This window comes from Rosa chinensis, chromosome 4, assembly GCF_002994745.2.
Source record: "Rosa chinensis cultivar Old Blush chromosome 4, RchiOBHm-V2, whole genome shotgun sequence".
Classification (NCBI taxonomy): Eukaryota; Viridiplantae; Streptophyta; class Magnoliopsida; order Rosales; family Rosaceae; genus Rosa; species Rosa chinensis.
The window spans coordinates 32,659,847-32,679,659 of record NC_037091.1 but is presented as its reverse complement, the minus strand read 5'-3'; the positions used below and the strand labels follow the sequence as shown (position 1 = coordinate 32,679,659).

General features: G+C 36.3%; 1 protein-coding gene across 3 annotated transcripts; it reads right to left on the bottom strand.

Moving 5' to 3' along the window:
- Nucleotides 1-1,046: 1,046 nt before the first annotated feature.
- Nucleotides 1,047-17,304, bottom strand: LOC112200951 (probable LRR receptor-like serine/threonine-protein kinase At1g53430). Of its 3 annotated transcripts, XM_024341962.2 has the most exons (28): nucleotides 17,142-17,303; nucleotides 16,602-16,740; nucleotides 16,422-16,493; nucleotides 16,191-16,262; nucleotides 15,920-15,991; nucleotides 15,790-15,834; nucleotides 15,570-15,644; nucleotides 15,394-15,468; nucleotides 15,226-15,297; nucleotides 15,062-15,133; nucleotides 13,689-13,760; nucleotides 13,485-13,556; nucleotides 13,296-13,367; nucleotides 13,093-13,167; nucleotides 12,741-12,812; nucleotides 4,757-4,825; nucleotides 4,559-4,627; nucleotides 4,398-4,457; nucleotides 4,235-4,282; nucleotides 4,107-4,159; nucleotides 3,618-3,994; nucleotides 3,331-3,508; nucleotides 3,026-3,157; nucleotides 2,805-2,917; nucleotides 2,456-2,663; nucleotides 2,112-2,346; nucleotides 1,857-2,007; nucleotides 1,047-1,744 (listed from the first exon to the last, which is right to left on the bottom strand). In XM_024341962.2, the coding sequence occupies exons 1-28, from the start codon at nucleotides 17,266-17,268 to the stop codon at nucleotides 1,178-1,180; spliced, it is 3,444 nt and encodes a 1,147-aa protein (XP_024197730.1). In that variant the 5' UTR covers nucleotides 17,269-17,303; the 3' UTR covers nucleotides 1,047-1,177. The 3 variants fall into 3 exon arrangements, with proteins under 3 accessions (XP_024197730.1, XP_024197729.1, XP_040373705.1); XM_024341961.2 differs by having other exon boundaries at nucleotides 4,107-4,282; nucleotides 17,142-17,304; XM_040517771.1 differs by lacking the exons at nucleotides 16,422-16,493; nucleotides 16,602-16,740 and having other exon boundaries at nucleotides 4,107-4,282; nucleotides 15,920-16,262; nucleotides 17,142-17,265.
- Between the last annotated feature and the right edge of the window lie 2,509 nt (nucleotides 17,305-19,813).

Genomic DNA, 19,813 nt, shown 5'->3' with positions numbered 1-19,813 from the left:
TGTACGTTGCTTTGTCGCGGGGGCCTCTCTTTGTTGCTTCACCGCTGAAATGGAAGAGATGTTTCGATTTTGGGGAGATAGGGATTTGACGGGTTTGGTTTTGGGACAAAACTGAAATGAAGGTTGTGGCAATTATCGTAATTAATTAGAACTTGCTGTGCCTTTTTTTTTTTGTGCAAACTGGCCGTTACTGTGCTATGACTGCATGGGATACAAATTATAAATCTTGCTTGTGGGAAGAAACTATAGCCTATTGTAGTTAATGGTAAAAAACTCTAATATTAATTAAACTCGTTAGCTCGATAAGGAAGATTTGCTGATGTAAATTGGGTGTATAGTGAAAGAAAAATATATGTGGGTTTTTCCTAATACATTACTAGAGAATTGGGCTTATATCTATTTTTTCTAAACTTTATAATTAATTTCTCTAAATAATTTTGCCATTTGTTTTCCCTCCTTGTTTCTTTAGCTTTCTCAATTGTATAAATTCGGTCAGAGAAGTTTTAGATCAGAAGAATTTTAAATTGGACTAAATACTGTTTAGTCCTTGAGCTTTTGACCATAAAACACTTCAGTCCCTGACCTTCTAATTTCACACGTTTAGTTCCTGTACTTCAAAATTTCAGATCAATAGGTCCTTTTGCCGTCTAAAAGTTACGGCAAAATGTCTATTATGTCCTCAGTTCTTTTTTTTTTATAATAAATTTATTCCTTTCTCTTTTTATTTATTTATTATTTTTCTTTACTTTATTATTATTATTTTTTTCAAACAGAAAGAAAGAAAGGGGGAAAAAAAATTCATTTTCCAAAAAAAAAAAAAAATTAATTAATTAAAAAAAAAGAACTGAGGGCATAATAGACATTTTGCCGCGACTGTTAGACGGCAATGACCTATTGGTCTGAAATTTTGAAGTACAGGGACTAAACGTGTGAAATTAGAAAGTCAGGGACTGAAGTGGTTTATGGTTAAAAGCTCAAGCACTAAACAGTATTTAGTCCTTTCAAATTCAAGTTCATTAGCGTTGGCGGTGATACCTAATTTCCAATTTGACAAGACAAAGCCAGGAATCGATTTTATACATGTTAAGTACATATCGCAGTCCATCAAGTCCAAAAACAACGAAAACAAAATAGACACAGACATTTGGCTAGATTATTCTGTTTCATTTGGATATCTCTAGGGGGTACACTCAGAAATGTGTTCTGTTTCATCTTCCCCTTTGATCAAATTGGATGATGTGGATACTCTTGAGGTTACTTCCATAGAAACAGAGAAGTCAACTTGAGCATTGTGACTATTGAAGGAGAGCAATTCCCTAGTATGTTCCCAAATCCTCTCATACACAACGCTCTCATACTTGGCCACCGATGAGTTATCTGTGACGGCGATGACGAGTTGGTAATTCTCGCCGGGGACGACTTGAGTCTCACCCTTCACCACGCTCTGTAACTCCAGCTTCTTCCCGGATTTCTTGTTGTACTCCGACACCGCGAACTCCGCGATCTCCTTCACATGGGGGTCGTTGATGTCCTCAATCAAAGCAGAGGAACAAATATCCTCAATTTTTTTGTCGCCAACGAGAACACTCACAACTTCAGACATGGTAGGCCTCAGAGTTGGCGATATATTGATGCACTTTACTGCTAAATTCAAGATGATGATGGCTTGTTTTGCATCATACTTATTAGACAAGGTTTTATCAACCAAGTCCACCAGCTTTCCTTTTCGCTGTAAATCACAAGCCTGCAATTCCATACACAACATAGAAGTCATGTTAAATGAGATCATAGCCTTACAACATAATTTGGACAAACAAAAAGAAGGCAGAAAAGCATGCGATGCCATTTTTGCTTACCGTGTCTAAAAGAAATTCAGTTTCCTGGCCATCTCGCTTGTGTCCTGCATTTTTCCTTCCACTAACAGTTTCAAGTATAACCACCCCAAAACTGTAGACATCAGCTTTGGATGTCACAACTCCTCGAACATACTCAGGTGCCATATATCCCCTGCAGAAAACAAGAGGTAACTTATCATTACACCAAGTCGAAGATTGCAGTAAGCATATATATAAAGTAGCAGGGAGTAGGTACTGTTCTATAATTTCACTTACTCAGGCATTTCTACTTTGATGAACCTGAATTGATCATCTTCGGTGTAAAGGCTTGCCAATCCAAAGTCTGATATTTTAGCCTTGAGGTTTCCATCGAGAAGAATATTAGCTGATTTAATGTCCCTGTGAACCATCTTCAGCCTGGGATGCTCATGTAGATACACCAATCCCCTAGCTATTCCCAAGCAAATGTTAAACCTAGCTTCCCAATCAAGTTTCAGTTTGGACTTTGGGTCTGCCACCATACAGTCACTACATCAATGTATTTTCTCCAAAATAATTATAATATTAGAACAGAAAAACATATAACAAAAAGAAAGGGGCCTGATAAAATTAAAAATTACCAAATAAGGCGTGTGCAAGGGACTTATTTTGCATATATTCATAGATGAGCAAATGCAGGCCTTTTGTGTTGTAAACGTCCAGCAACTGAACAAGGTTCTCTTGACTCATTGATTTTAAGTTATAAAACTCATTTTTCAATTGAATGATCCTTTCCTCTGAATGAGAGGAAAGTTTTTTCACAGCTACAATTTTCCCTTGCACTTCAGCCTGCACACAATTGCAACCAAACAAATGAAATACATTCTTAATTAAGTCCATTTCTCCTAAAGAACTGAATTTGCAAGTTAAAGGTCGCAAATTTGAAGCTGAAACTCCATAATAAATACAAGGGCAGAGAAAATTAGATACCTTGTAAACGGTTCCAAAACCCCCTTGACCAATCTCGTTCCTCTGGCTAAAATTCCGAGTAGCATCTTTTAATTGTTTGAGGGTGACGGGCTTTTCTAGACCTATATCTATTTCTGTTCCATGAACAAATGATTAGAGATGTAAGCTAAAGTTCAGTAACAATTCTTGAAAGAGCGAATACTTGTCAACTGTTGCTAGCCAGTATACAATATATACGTTACCTTGTAAGTGATCTGTACCCAGCCATCCCATCATCCAGGCAAAAAGCAATAAAAGCAACACAAAAACTATGATTGAAGCCACAGTAATGAGCGCTATGTGCAGAGGTGATAGTTGTTTGTGTAGCTTGTACTCTGATTTCTCGTTTCAATGTTGAATGATCATCCCGACAAGTGAAATAAAATGTAAGTTTGTTATGATTATACCTTGGATATGCATATAAATAGGTAGTGTTACCTTAGGACTAGATATCCAAATATAGATAGGCATGTAAAAGAAGGAAATTAATTAATTAGTAAGTATTGACCTGGAGTTACGGATATAGCAGATATGAGAGGTCCCTGATCAAGCCCTTCTCCAGCCGAGTAGAAGTGGATCTCTAATGTACTATCATTTACATTAACAGCCGTGAAATTTTCTTGATATACGTTATTCGGACCTCCTGCCTTGTCCATAATGTTGAAATCCTTTAGTTTCCTCTCACCCTGCAGCAACCAATCACCATTCATCCTTAGTTGGTTCGATTGACAAAGGATGCAACAAAACTAATGCAAATCGGTGGGTGTTGAGTTACAAAACTAGGAAAAACATTACCTGAATGTATACATCAAATACGCGTTTATTTGTACTTCTGTAATCATTATCCTCCTCCTCAATGATTTCAGCAAAGTGAAGTGTCACACTGTATTTTCCTCCACGTAAACAGAATCCGTAATATTTTAGAGAGACAGGAGAAGTGCGAGCTCTATCGTATAAAGGTGCTTCTGAGGAAAGTCCACATCTCACGCTTTTTAAGTACATACTAGAATTGGAAACATCGTTTTGGTCGACGGTGCTTCCAGCACTACTCCGAGCCCAGTTTCCTTTTGGACTCAGGTAAAACTGCGATGTATCATTATCTTGATCATAAACATTTCCATCAACGATGTCAAATGTTTCTCCACCACCACAATTTATAAACAATGAATGGTCTGAAGATATTAAAGGCATTCACTGTTAATATATTTATATATGTGTACATATATATATATATATAATTGTTAGATATAGATAAACCGAAAGAATTTAATCCAATAAACTTACAATTAGGTTTTTCCGGAGGACAATACTTCTCCTTTATTCGAGTTGGGTCCATCCTGTAAGTATAATCGCCACATTTAACTTGATTGTCAAGTTTTTCTAATAGTATAACAGACAAGATAAGGTCATACGTATCTGGTAGACATGTTGAGGAGTTGCAGCAACAAGAAAACAAATTCCTACGACAATAACAAGAGATATCATGCGATTAATATTTCAAATTAAATATATATATATATATATATATATATAATCCTTACTAATTGAATAGAAAATGCATAGATAATTCCTTACAAGTCTAACTTGGTTGACGGTTTAAAGGTAAGTTTTGAAAAATTATTGTATGAAAGATCCCTGGAAAGAAAAGAAATATAGATGAGAATATTGTACACCGGAGGTACCTAACAATATATCTCCTTAATTAACTAGAAAACATGTTTTTTCTTAAAACATACATCTTACTCCAAACTGCATTTTGAATCCAATTAGGAACTTCCCCAGTAAGCATATTATTTGAAAAGGACCTGAAGGAGAACATGCATAAAAATATGTTATCAGCAAGCATAAAGGTTGATGAAATTTTCTAAATTTGTGGTTAAACATGTTCATGGGATTTTATACTGTAGAGAGGTAGAGAGTAAAAAGTCACGTACAAGTAACTTAAATCTAAGTTTTTCAAAGAATCTGGGATACTACCCGTTAAGCTGTTGAAGCTCAGGTCTCTGCAACACAAAATTAAAAAGGCATAAGACTCAGTTTGGAAGGAGATGAAAAAGGGACGAGAAAAGAGAAATGTTAGAGAATTTAATAAAAGATGACATGGCTAAAACATGTTTTTTTTTTTTTTTTAGTTAAAAAGGTCATCCATTAGGCAATTAAGCTAGTTGTACAATAATGATTCACCCTTGAGGAGCTATAGAAAGAGTCATTACATAGAGCACACTACTAAGCACACCCCTATATAGAATATACTATAAAGAACATTCCTAGCATACCCACCTTTTAGGATTAGGCCCAAGATAAAAAAAACTAGACCTCTGAAGAGGAATAAAATGGAACAAGAAAGTGTCTAATTTTCTTTCCGATCTCCTCACTTAAAAAAGAAAAAGAAAAATAGGCTTGTTATCATTTCGTGAAAAATGAAGAATGACCACAACAAAAATAAAAGACAAGCCCTAGAGCCTTTTTGGACACATGTTACGTCCCGTATCTTGACTTACTTGTTTACTAGTCAATTAAACAGTAAATGATTTAAAATCTTTATTTTTTACTTTCATTTCGAAATTTTTTTTTTTTTTGAATTGAACATTGCGAACTTTTATGTCTCCAAGTTTGACTTTCTCTGTCACGCCCCTGATTTTTACCCAAATAAAAATCGATATATAATCCCATAATTATACATACGTGAACGTTCAGTCATCAATACAAAATACCTGGAATTTTTTTCCCTTTAAACCAAGTACATACTGATGCCTTGAACCCTCAAAGTAAATATACACTCGCTCCATAGAGTTATGTATTACACAAGCTTACGAATTAAATTGTCAACAACAAAATAAAACGTAAATGCTCCTCAGAGCTCACTACAAGCGGAAGTCTTAATAACGGTAAAGTCACAAAATTGGCTTCCTACCGTAAAGCTGCTAGCTCGCTATCTCAGTTTTCAGCCACGATTATCCTGACCTGCAGGATTAACCCCTACACCATTTGAATGGTGCACCGGGTTGGCACACAACAAACCCGGTAAGCTTTTGCAAGCTCGTATGAGTAACTCAAAACAACTCATGCAAAATCACGGGATAAACCCACACGAATCACGAGATAAACTCACACGTTTCACCCAAGAAACAAAGCATGAGATAAACTCACACGATTCACGTTTCAATCAAGAAACAATGCACGGCGGACATACTAGAGCTCTAACTGATCATATTCACTAACCCGGTCAAAGGCGTGAATTCCCGATTTTCCCACCCACGATCACATTGATCCTCAACTCGTAAGTCTTTGGATCCACGGTATAAATACCAAAACATTGAAGGAGTCGCACTGGACCCAAAATGTTACACGAATCTAAAATAAAAGATTCCCCGTAATTGATCCCTATCAATTACTCCCGATACAAGACCCACATTTAAATAAACCACCCGCGAACTAAAGTGTTCCATAAAACACAACACTTTTCAAAACAATAGAAATCACCCTTTCACAAAAGCATTGTTTTCATGAAAAGTCACACCCCAAAACAATAAAATGAACGCACTCACAATTATTGTTTTATCACACAAATCCACCTACACATATATTTCACGTAAATATATATACACGTAGACATTCACTCAGGAATGCCTACTAATACCAACTATAGTTTGCAGTTAAATTAATAACTCTCAAAACGATAAAGATAATTCCGTTCATTAATGAACCTTGTGAGATTACTCACCTCAAAATTTTTGTTGCGTCTTCAATACAGAACAAAGCAGCCCAAACCACAACTAACCATCCAAGAATACTTCATCAAGTACCTAATCACATACGGTTCCAACTTAGTAACAATTCACAATCGATTTAAGTCCGAAACCCTCGTTTTGAACAAAAATCCCCAAAGTGACGCCAATCTAGGCGAAACCACATCCGAGACCTCCCAAAGTCTCCGGAATACTCCCACGATAGATATGCCAAAACCACAAGTCGATCGAACGCTCAAATCCTCATAGATCGAATAAATCGACCGGTATGAAACCGTAAAAATCATAACAATTTCATACGAACTCCAAAAATTGCGTATTATATATCGAAACGCTCGTATCGACGAGTAGAAGATATATAATACCAGAAACAGTCCCTTACATGGCCGGAACGTCGCTAGAACGCCGCCACAGGCAGTGGAGCACCTCCGCTGGCCAAAACTCAATACTTCACAAAACTCCCAACATCAAAGCTGATCATCTAAGCATGCTTGTGAATTTTCATAACTAGCTCGAAATCAGAAAAAAAAACATAAAGGGTCGAAAATTACCTCACAACCCGTGGATTACTGTTCAATTCGAGTTGAACCAAGTTTCACGTGAATCGATCCAAACAACCACCACAGATCAATCAAGGAGCCTCCTCTGAACTCACCCAAGGATACTTGAAGTGCCGTCATCGTCGGAGATTGGAGAACCAATCGGGTCCAAGTGCACCAAAGTTCGCCGCCTTCTAATGCTGCCGTGGGTGAGAATCGCAGATAGAGGATGCCAGAGAGATGACCAGAGCAAGGAGACGAACTGATCTGGAGAGTTTCGTCATCGGAGTTCGCCGGAAAAGCCGGTCGGGTCGGCAGGTTTCGGGTTGGGTCAGCCGGGTTTCTTCGATACTGAAGGTGCAGCCGAGAAAGAAAGAGGAGAAAGCTTTCCGGAAACGGAAAGTGAAATTATGAAATGATTTTTCAGAAATTCCTTATTTATACCAAAATGGAAACCTCTTCCAATGGCCATAACTTCTTGATAAGAACTCCGATTTTTGCGTTCCACATATCCACGAACTCGTATCGATGTACTCTACAACTTTTGTGAAGGAAGATTTTAGAGAATCCCAATGTATAAAAAGTCAACCTTGAGCCCCCTTCTAAAGTCGTACTTTCCGAATAGAAATTCGTCCGATACACTTCCGCTCCATTCACGAGCCACGAAACCGTCCAATAACCCTAAATTAGATTCTGAAAAATCCTCAGAAAATAAATACGAATTTCCGGGGCATCACATTCTCTTTGGTCTACATTTATAGAAAACTTCATTCATGAAAGTTTTAGAGCATGTTAAGCTGAGTCCGTGGACATGCAGATTACAAAAGTTGGAGTTCGTATGAAGAAATTACAATGTAAAAGCAGAAGTTACTATTTCAGAATTTTCATCCTTCCGTTTGAGGAAAGTTTCCATTTTCAGTCAAAAACCCTATTCCCCAATTCTCTCGACACAGACTCGGACGAAGAATTGGGAAAATCTCTATTGCCTGTTTGCCCTAAACTGCCGCTCCGCTACCATTTGAGGCGCCTTCCTTTCCTCTTGTGATCCATCAAAGAATTTCGTGCCATAGAAGCTTAAGAGAGGTGAATCGAATCAAAAATCTCTCCTCGGTGCTGCGTCAAGCAACCCATTCGATCACCATTTTTCAGCCATCTCCAGTGACGCCACCACTTGATTTTTAAAGCTCTTACTTTGTCAATCATCCCTATACCCACCTTACAGCACAAACCATTTAGAAGAGGAGTAATAGAAGACTTGAAGTTTCGGGAGTTCGAAACTTTTGAGATATTTTCTACACTCCTCGTTCATTTTTGGGCTTTGATGTAGCTAAAGAAGATATTGGGATTGTTGGGAGGAACTGATTGGTGTATACATTATGATCCAATTTGCAGGTGGAGGTGCCGGCGCTCAGGGCTGCATCTGGCTACTTCAGTTTTTCAATCTTTTTTGGTCTAGTATGGAGAGTTTAGCGTCATGAACTTGTGGATAGGATTTTTGATGCTAATGGTGTACGTTTTAAAAATGATCAGAATTTCCATAGTTTCAAGATTTGCGGATATTATTCATGACAATCCATGACAGGAACCTCCCCGGATTTCAAGGAATCCGAAGTGGCCTTGTGGGGTCCATTTTCACGGGTAATTCTGTCGAAATTTAGGGTTAGGGTCCCTTCATGGTGAAAATCTAGGGCAGGTCCTGTCAATTCGACAGTTAGATCGACCCCCTCTTTCGATAGGTTGTTATAATTATGGAGTCAAATTAACTTATGAAATTTGAGCTCGTTCCGAAATGATTTTGAGCTTTAGACAAATTATCATTTTAGGGTTTCGATTTCTATTATTGCTAATTTATTTTTGATTCTCGAAAATAATTATTTATAATATCGATTTGTTTAGGACGATGTATAGATCGAGCTCAAGGATGGAATTCGTCGGATGACTACCATTGCCATATTTCTGTGAGTGAACATTTGTTTTTAAATTATTTTGCATGTAGTATTATTTTTTTGAGTATTTAATTTAGAATTAATTCCTGTTTACCTACCTGAACTTTCATTCATTCTTGATGTTAGCCCCTGAACTTCCAATTTCATCAACAACATCCCTGAACTCCCAATTCTCATCAGCTGTGTCCAATTTTGAAGCTCTATCCAAATTGAACGTTAAATATGACAGTCGAGGCCCACTATAAGGGCTGAATGGTCATTTCGAGACAATAAAAAATTAGAACAAAATTCCTCAGCCATGCCTTCTTTCTTCTTCTTTCTTCGTTCTTCTCTGTTCCTTTTTTTTCGTCTTACTCTGCTCCATATTCCAATTTAATTTAATCTAAAACCAATCTCACCCACAAAATTCCTTCACCTCTCCAAATTCACACTCCCAAACCCATGATTAACCCCATACCCAAACCCACCTTGGCCACCTCTTCTTCATCATCATTTCTCCTCCAACTACCATGATTCATCCCAGACCCAAATCCCCTTTCTACTTGAACAAGCTTCATGGTACGCAAAGAAAGAATGAAAATACCATACTTTTAAAGTTACATGCTGAAGAACCTAGAAGAGCTTGTTCAAAGGATCGCCTTAGCTCCCGGCTCCTTCTTTTTCATTCTATCTTGACGATCACCTGCTCGGAGTGAACGACTGCGTCATAAAATTGGCTAGCTCTTTGATGAGGAGTCCCTCTCTGTCGCCGCCAACCAAATCGATGGCTGGCCCTGATATGATTTTTGTTATCAATGGTATGCTTAATTAACCCTTAGCCTATTGGTTGAATGGGTTGGGAAAGTAAATTTCATGTTGGTTTTGATTGTATTGGGTGAGAATTTGACATGGGTCTGTATGGTGAAGCAGATGGTCGTGAAGCGTTGGATCGGTCTGGAAGATCTTGAGGATACAGATGGCGGCGTCGATCGAGCAGCGATAGAGGCTTGTTTCTGGTGGTGTGCTTTTTGATTTTGGAATTTAGCACTGTTGTGGTAGAGGAAGATGTGTTTGGGGATTGGTACTCTAGGATTTGGCGTTATTTGGTAAGGGAGTCTTGGAGGGAGGTGAAATGGAAATTGAGGTCAGATCAGGTCAGACAAGAGAGAAAGAGGACATCGGAGTGGGATTAAATGAAGAAGAAGATATATTTTTTATTTCTGATCTTTTTTGTCTTAAAATGACCATTTTAGCCCTTATAGTGGGCCCCCGAAAGTCAGATTTAACATCCAATTTGGATGGAGCTCAAATAATTGGACACAGCTGAAGAAAATTGGGAGTTCAGGGGTGTTGATAAAATTGGAAGTACAGGAACTAATAAAATTGGAAGTCCAGAAACTAACATGAAGAGTGAGTGAAAGTTCAGGTAGGTAAACAAAAATTATTCCTTTAATTTATCATATTGATTTAGCTTGATAATAGGTGAGCTTGATATTTGATTTTACGTTTTATTGTTGATTTATCAGAATTCTATGAAATTATGTTTACGATAGTTTGAATTTTTTTTAAATTAGTTGAAATATATTATTGTTTCCTTTTCGAATATTGTTATTGGCACATTGAGTTATTTTGAGAACCGAGCCTTCATGGAGCTTTTATAGATTGCATTCGGAAAGTGGATGAGTTAAGCAAATTATACGAGAATTAATGAGTTCAAAACATGTATTTGAGGATATTATCAGAGCATGTATGCATTACCTAGTCGGTAGTACTCTCCAGATAATATTCTGGTCAGTAGTACCCTCCAGTATATTCAGTAGGCAATACCTTCCAATTTGTAATCTGGTTGGCAATACCATCTAGATTGCATGAGATGGTTAGTTGGCAGTACCCTCTAACCATCACCTCATAGTACTCCAGTCAACAGTACCCTACGATGCTTCATTTGGTCAGCAATACCCTCCATATGGTAAGAGAATGACTAATCGGCAGTACTCTCTAGCCAACGCCTTCTCAAATTTTGGTGGATAGTACCTTTCGATTGCCACCTGGTCAGCAATACCCTCCAAATGACATGAAATGACTAGTCAGCAATACCTTCTAGTCATCGATTATCTTATAATGTGAGAATTGGAAATGATTTTGAGTCAGTGCTTATTTTAAAATGAGATGATTTACAGTGGTTTCTAGATATCAGCACCAGAGAATGGTTTAAAAGTATTTTCACAAAACTCATACTACATGCTTGGTTTTATATGAAAATAAATGTAGGAAAGCATTAAATTTTATTTTGTTTCATTTAAATTATTTGTTTATCGTCCGCTCACTCTAACAGTTTTTCTAAATGCTTTTCCGTGGGATTTTCAATTTTTCATGCCCAGTCTACAGATTATTTGAGGTTGGCACGCATAGGAGTCGAGGCATAGTGTCCACTACTTTCCATTTGGTTGTATGTTATATGTTTAACCTACTTATATCTTATTTCAATTGTTTGTCTAGATTGCTCTGATGACCAATTTTCAGTTGTAATAGTGGTAAATTGAGACTCGAGATTTCAATTTCTTTTATATTACTTGGTGGAAGTTGAAAATTTGAGAAGAGCAAATAGGCTCACTGGAGTTGGAGTTGGAGTTGGAGTTGTTGTTGACGATTGTAGCAGTGTTTAAACCTTCGGTTCATATTTCATCAACCAATCCGGCAAAGCAAGCCCCCGACGAGAGGCCCGCATGTTCACATGTTTGAGTAGTTCACCTTTAGGGTAAATTCTGCCAATTTTTTAATAGTATTTCCCTTAGAAGGGCATGAAAGCCCACTTCGAATTTTAGGATGAAATCTAAGCGTGTTTTGTCAACCCATAAGGGCCAAATCCAAGCCCAAGAAGCCCAAGAAGGGCAAACCCTAGGTGAGAAATTCCCCCCGTCCACAATATTGCTACCGCACCTGCCGTTGTGCCTAGAAGGACAATTCCCCAATCCCACACACCATGAGCACCAGCCATGTGCATCGCTCTGGATGCCACCACTACTATCGAAGGCAATATATAGAGATACGACCCACAAAACAAACCAAAAAACTCACCATCAGACCCGATCCTGAGCAAACTAGCCCTGCCTCACCCACCCCAACAGACCAACAAAGCCACCATAAAGCCACCACAATAAACCTTTGATACAGCTTAGACTAAGCCAAGCCCAAATCCAACCACCCAAAACCAAGTGCCATGAACAAAACGACGACCAACTGAGAATACGAGTGGCCAATAAGGCTAACCCGATCCTATCTTGAAACCAGGGGGCACCGTTGAAGCTATCCGTCAATAGCACGAAGGAGGGGAGTAGGGAGGGTGGGAGCCACAATGCTTCTCTGTCCAAGGTACATGACCACCACTTAATAGAGTCAGTCGCAGTCGAGAAACCTCTCTTTCGAGAGTCAAGAAGAGGCGCTGATGGGTTTCACCCTCACTGCCATCTAAAGAAAACCAGAGGAAACGGGAAACTTGCCTGTGGTTGTTGAGGTTGTAGCGTCACCATCGGTCAACACCGATAGCAACCCTAGGTTCTCTCTCTATATCTCTCAAGAGTACATTTTTATTATTCTAGGTTTTGGTTATGACTAAACCATTTTAATATTTTTAATCGGAACTCTACTTAATTAAATGTGGATATATTTGAAGGTTTAAAGAGGAAACTAAACAAAAGAACTTACAGGTTCGATAGTGATGACATATTTCCAATGTAATAAGGAATTTGACCAGTGATCGAGCAGTTTCTCAGTATCCTGCAGATGCACGATAACAAATAATGCTATTAAAAAAGCATGCTGATTATGCTAGTACATGTTACTTTGAAGATGGTTGAAAGTTGAAACCCATGAGTTAATGAAATTTTGATAAACTTTTCCAATTAAGCACTAAAGAAGTGGGGCAGTACCCTTGAATTTCAAATAAATCGAAGACTTAAGTTGCAAAATTCATTATTTTCACCTTTTATATGTGATGAATTCGAATTGTTTTTATAGAAATTAATAAGATCTTATGTGCAATAAAAAATTTACTAACAAAATACTAAAGCTGCTCGTCACTTGTGTAGATGGTGGGAACTGGAAATGAGAGTCTTCCACATCACTTATTGCCCTATGATTAAATAAGCAACAGATCAGTTGAATATATATACGATCCTGAGCTTTCTATCCAAAAGACGAATATAAAGATAGCTAAGCTACTGCCGGTGATGCTGTAAACGGGCACACTTAATCGCTTACAAAATTCGTAGATCTGATAAATTAAAAATTCCAGCAGGTATTTTCCCGTGGAAATTGTTTCCGTTGAGATAACTGTACAAAATTTAATTCAGTTAGTTCATATATATATATATATATATATATATAGCTGCTTGTGTACGTTTGACAGCCGTGCTGTATAAGCTATATATAGAAACCTCAGGTACGTACAGTTCAGTGATTGAAGTCCAGTTGGCAATGAAGTCGGGAAAGGGGCCAGATAAATAGTTACCAGATACAGAACTGCATGCAGTCAAGTGATTATCATATCATAATTGATTGACGGTTTGCTAAATAGTCAATCAGATTACATATTAATTATTATGCACTGGAAAATAAAGATTGAATGGGGGCACAGGCAAATTAATTACGTACAATGTTTTCAGACTTGTAAGGTTGGCAAAACTTTTTGGTAATGTCCCAGTGATACTGTTGGATCCGAGCGTACTGCAACAACAAATAAATTTATATATATATATATATATATATAAATACACACACACACTATACTATACTATACTGTACTATTATTAAGAGAAGAGAGCTTACTTTCCAAAATTGAATTTTTTTACCGATTTAACCTTTATGTATTTAAAAACTATAAAATATAATTAATCAATAAAGATAATATGGTAAATTGCAAAATAAAAAATAAAATAATTTTAAAAAAAAGAAAATGTAGTAGTTATACGAAAAGTTTTTCCACTACCTTTAACTTCTCTTCATACACAGTGGGTGAGCTCTGCTAGTGTGTGTGTGTGTGTGTGTGTGTGTGTGTGTGTGTGTGTGTGTGTGTGTGTGAGGCTCTAATGAAGACCACTATAATGAGAACTAGTTGATGACTTTTCGATTAATAGTTGTGAGACTCATTTTTCGATTATATTTCAGCAGATCAACTGCTAGATGTTTAGATATTCATGAGCATATCACTTCTATAAACTTTCAACCAAATTGGAAATCGTTAAGTTATCGAATTAGATCAAATAAATGGATGAGCTAAATTTGTCAAATTTAAACCGTTCATGTTCATAAATGATAAATCACTATTATAAATGCCTTAACGATTTTCAATTTAGTTGAAACTTTGCATAAATGATCTATTCATGAATATCCAAATATCTAATAGTTGATTTGCCGAAATGTAATTGAACAATGAGTCTTGCAAAAAAGTTCTCAACTAGTTCTTATTATAGTAGTACTCTCATACATATATATATATATATATATATATATATGTGTGTGTGTGTGTGTGTGTGTGTGTGTGTGTATATATATATATATATATTCAAAGTACATACAGCTAGCTAGATAAATTAATAAGATATTCAAGCCTAAATCCAAATTGAGTTTCCTAACTAGTCCGATGTTGTACATGTTCTTTATTTTAAGAATTCAAATTCTCTTTTACATACATTAAGTTATTGAAACATCAATAGCACCCTTACATAATTAAATTGTTTAATAACAAATTAATTATTAGGATACAATAGTAAATTAATTAAAAAATAAACATGCATAAAAATGGTTTTTCAATCTTTTTTTTTTTTTTTTAAATTTATAAAGACAAAAGCCAATCCATACATGATAAGGGGTTAGTATATTTATACTATTATTAAAAGAAGATGTTTTGTTAGCCAAAATTCAAAACTTTGACAAAAATAACCCTAAAAGATTATTCAGATTTTAATTTAGATTGGTCATTGGGATGTAGTGGTATTAAACAAGTGTAGGTACGTAAAGTTACTTACAGAGACTTAAGAAAAGTCACTGCACCCAAAGATGCTGGTATAGAGGCGTTGAGAAAGTTGCCATGCAGATCACTATATACACAAGCAAACTTGATTTAATTTCTTCAACGTGCATAGTGAAACATGATACGATCGAAATGATGACGGTGGAGAAATCGACTTACATAGTATTGGCGAAAGTCAAATTCCCTAAGCTCTTTGGTATAGGCCCAGTCAGTTGATTGTTTGAAAGACTCCTGAATGAATTAATGTACAAAATAACAGATAATTCGATCAGGACGTTCATATATATAATTAACCTGGCACAATTAATGGACTACTCGATCACGTACACGTAGAACAATGAGGTTACATAAACACTGTCATATTGCTTAAGCTTGCCGATCAGTTGGTAGGCTTCTGGATCACTGCATGCATGTATATATCCGGAAAGTAACATCAATTTTCCGATTCCTAAATTTCAGTTTCAAGCCATTTCGTGCGTGTAGATTATTAAATATAAACTTACGATATCCCCGAAGAGAGGGTCAAATTCCCTAAAGTGGCTGGTATGGATCCACTCAATTGATTGCCTGAAAGATCCCTGAGCATACGTATAAACAAATTATTAACACCCCATCAGATTGACTACTTAATTTATGATCCTGTAAATGATGAAATTATTAACATCCATAAGATGGAACGACGAAATTAATTAAGCCAAGATTATTAATGGACTCCATACTCACAGTGTGAATTCAATACCCACGCGGCGATCAAGCGACCATCCCCGGCTGCGTATTGAAGGAAAAAGAAAACTTGAAGTGTGTTGCTAAACGAAATTTTTTTTTTTGTAAAGTAATGTGATATACAACTCACGACAACGCTTGAAATTTCATATTTCCCAAACTCGCTGGAATGGACCCGGTCAATTGATTATTCGAAAGATCCCTAACAAATTGACAGGCACACAAACCAAATTATCAATGTTAATTTCTTCTCAACAAGTGATTTCACTAATAGCCAAATAAGTTTGATGAGCCACATCTCGAGTTCGAGACATAAAAGTTCCGGAACCAAATGCACAGCTATGGATATAAATATTGCAAGCCGGCCACAACAATCATAAATCCACCAAGTGTAGACTCACAGCCTGAAGAGCAAAGATAATTTCCCCAAGCTAGCAGGTATGGGACCAGTGAATTGATTATTATCGAGATACCTGAAAATTGAACCATCTTATAAATTAATTGCATTTCTTGATGTTCTGGAACTAGAAAAAAGATATCAACAGATTCTATTTTCTTTTTCTGAATAGTAATGCTCGAGCATTTAAGAAAGACATTAGATATGTAATGTTGTGAAAGATGAGAGAAATTACAAGCTTCGCAGATATGTGAGGTTGGCAAATTCTTCAGGTATAACTCCAGACAAACCTCTAGCACTTAGGCCACTGTCACTCAAAATGTGAAAGCTAGCTAGCTAATTAACAATTTCGATAACAGATTTAACATAGGATTTGCATATATGTATTGTTAAAATCTAAATTTTCAAACTTTACATATATTTGACGTGGCAAATGGTGCGGGAACTGCAGTCACAGTGGCCGGCAACATCGCTGCTTCCATTGCAAAGTAAGCCTTCATCGAACACTCCTCCTTTTAACTTCAACTTATATGCTATTTCATTAAGAGCTCTCACTGTCGACCAACAATTTATTTTATATTATGAAAAAGAACCTGCATTATGTAGGAGAAAAATACCACTAGACTAATAATGGCGTTAACAAAATTGAGTTTAGTTTTTCTAATGTAGTCTAATTCAGAAAAAATTAAAAAATGCAAAAAACAAAATGTGAATTATAGGTCTCAGCCTATATATTGATTTACAACACAAGTGTAACATATGCTAAATACACAAATATAAATACTTGTTATATAATTTGTTTACGTACCTTGGTACTTAAACTAAATAAACTCGGGCTCCTTTGGTTGAATTAAGCTATATGGACTGGATTAGAATTCTATTCTGTTTGGATTTTTCTGACATTGTGTCTAGTTTTAAGGGAAAGACATATATTAAGAAGTGGATGATAGATTACCTTCTTCATCGGGCATTGGTTGAGCTGTACTCTGATATTTGAATTTAGAGCCAAGCTGCCAAAGAGTAAAGATGAGGCATAGAATTATAAGTTTACTAACAAGTCTTAATGAAGCTTCAGTACCCATTTTCCCTTGAATGAAATCTGTGCATCTGTTAATTCTACTTCTTAAAATATATAAGGCATAACTTTCATAAAGATGAGTTCTTAAAATATAAGGCACAACTTTCCTAAAGATGAGTTCTTATAATATAAGGCACAACTTTCCTAAAGATGAGTTCTTATAATATATAAGGCATAACTTTCATAAAGATGAGGCATATAATTTTAAGTTCACTAACAAGTCTTGCTGAAGCTTCTGGTGCATTTTCCCTTGAATGAAATCTTGGCATTAGTTAATTCTACTTCTTATTAAAGGCATAACTTTCTTTTCTCTCTTTTTCCTTTTTTTTTTTTTTTGGGCCACACGTCCCGCCAAAAAGTACCTAAGCACTTCAAAAAAAAAAAAGAAAAAAAAGAAGTAGACGATCATCGGATCAGCTGGAAAGGGGTGTCTCTTGTGGTTTTTCTTTTTCGTTGTAAGGTTATTTTGTCATAAAAATAAAAAAAAAAAAAAAAAAAAAAAACTTCACAAGAAGAATCTCGATCACTTCCTAGTTTTCACACACCAAAGATATATAGAAAGTAAATAAGGCCAAAACTGATACTATAACCCACCCAAGCCACACCTCACAAAACACAATTTCTTCTTATAACAATTCAAACCAAAGCCCGTCATCATCATCATCTTCATCATCAGTGGTGCACGACTCCCTCCAAATTCGATGTTAGTATTCATATACCCAAAATCTATGACACTAAAATTCAATTATATAGTCCTAAGTGGGAATTGAGACCTCAATTTTTTTTTTTTGATAGAAATGGTGGCTGAGTGAGATATCACTTCGGAGCCTGGAGCAACTTGAGTATGACCCCACCTAAAGGAATGCTTTTCAAAAACTGGGATTCGAACAAGATACCTCCTATTATCAAGAGAAGCCCTGCAACAATATCCTCTCCACTTACAACCTAGCATGCTTCCACTAAACCAATATGTTGTTAATAGAATACTGAATTTTTGTATACCCAAGTTCTTTACCCCCAAAACCAAATATATATACCCTAACCCTAGCTAAAAATTAAAATCAGGAAATAAGTGGAATAAAGAATGAGATGAGGAACTTATCAAACAGGAGCAACAAATTCTCTTGAGGACAAATCAATTGAAAAAACAGAGGAACTGCAACAAATTCTCTTAAGGACAAATCAATGGGAGAAATAACAGAGGAACTTGAATGAAGATGGAGAAGTAAATTTAGATTTTTTTTTCTTTCTTAAATTTAAGGATGATTAGACACACATAGACACACCCCATTTGGTACGTAGATGATATTTGTAACGCCCCAAACTGCATCTCACCAGCTTGAGCTCGTCACAGTGCCGCAAGTTTCTAAAACATAAATCGAAGGCTCGAATTACATTTTAGAAGCCCGCAAGGCATTTTATTAAATTAGTTTTCGTAAAACGCACAGCAAAAATGTTCTAAAACTTTTGGAGGTGAAAACATTTTGTTGTCAATTTAAGTTATTCATCTAAAGTTCATTTTGATTACTAAGTCGAAGAAGACTAGACTTGGTAGATTATCAGCACAAAGACAAACTAAGAGTCAATAGGTTCCGAACAATAACTCAACCCTCAACATAAGAAAACTAAAGTAGAACCTCAGAACCTGACTTTCCATTGAACAACAATTTGTTTGAAAAATCTTGGCAAACCCAACTCCGTCTTCTAATCCCATCACCAATGCACAGTACCTGCATCCACACTATTGTAGGGGTGAGCCTTTATCCTCGTCGCTCAGTAGGCCTTCACCTCAGCTAGGTTTGATGAGAACTATAATATTTAGTGGGGCCAATATGAAAACGTACTTAAACCATTTCATTTATATATATATATATATATATATATATATATATATATATATATAAGAACATCAAAATAGTTTCCTTCTCAAAAACAGATGAATGACTCAAAATTCAAAAACACGTGTGATTTACCTGATGGCCTGGTTTCACATAACCAATAACCAACCTTACCATTTATAGAGCACCAAACTTAACATACACATGCTACACACACGGAATTGGATCGTCATTGCGATCAAAAGCACTGTTTGACTGGTATAGCTTACCCTCCGGAGGTTTAGGGGTGGCTAATCCCCAAGGAAGTCATCGGCCATCTTTCCACTTTCACACACCACCATTAACAAGACTCACACACATGTTAATTTTTAAATATTTCATAAAACAATTGATATTTTATCATGCATCATAATATAATCAAATATGGAAAACCGCTAACCAAAAGTGAGTCTCGAGTCCCTTACCTGAATTCCAAAGCTTTATCTTTCATGTTGTTCGAGAATTACGAACCTTTTGTTTCTCTGGTAAGTGGAGTCCTAGATTCTAACATAATAGACGTCAATAATGTGACAAATAAATACTTAAACTTCGTCGATATGATTGTCCGACATTGCTCTAGTTTGATCAGGATTTGACCAACCATAACTAACATTTACTTCACTTCACGACAATATCCCATTATCACCTTTTTACCAAATTTCAATCAATTAC

What these genes read in the sequence shown, in the direction of transcription:
- LOC112200951 (XM_024341961.2), bottom strand. Translation starts at nt 17,268, where the DNA reads ATGGGTACTGAAGCTTCATTAAGACTTGTTAGTAAACTTATAATTCTA. An exon ending in ACCCTCTCTTCGGGGATATC is followed by an intron (nt 15,469 to 15,569) that starts GTAAGTTTATAT and finishes ACATGCATGCAG; the next exon opens with TGATCCAGAAGCCTACCAAC. An exon ending in CCTTGCACACGCCTTATTTG is followed by an intron (nt 2,347 to 2,455) that starts GTAATTTTTAAT and finishes GTATGGTGGCAG; the next exon opens with ACCCAAAGTCCAAACTGAAA.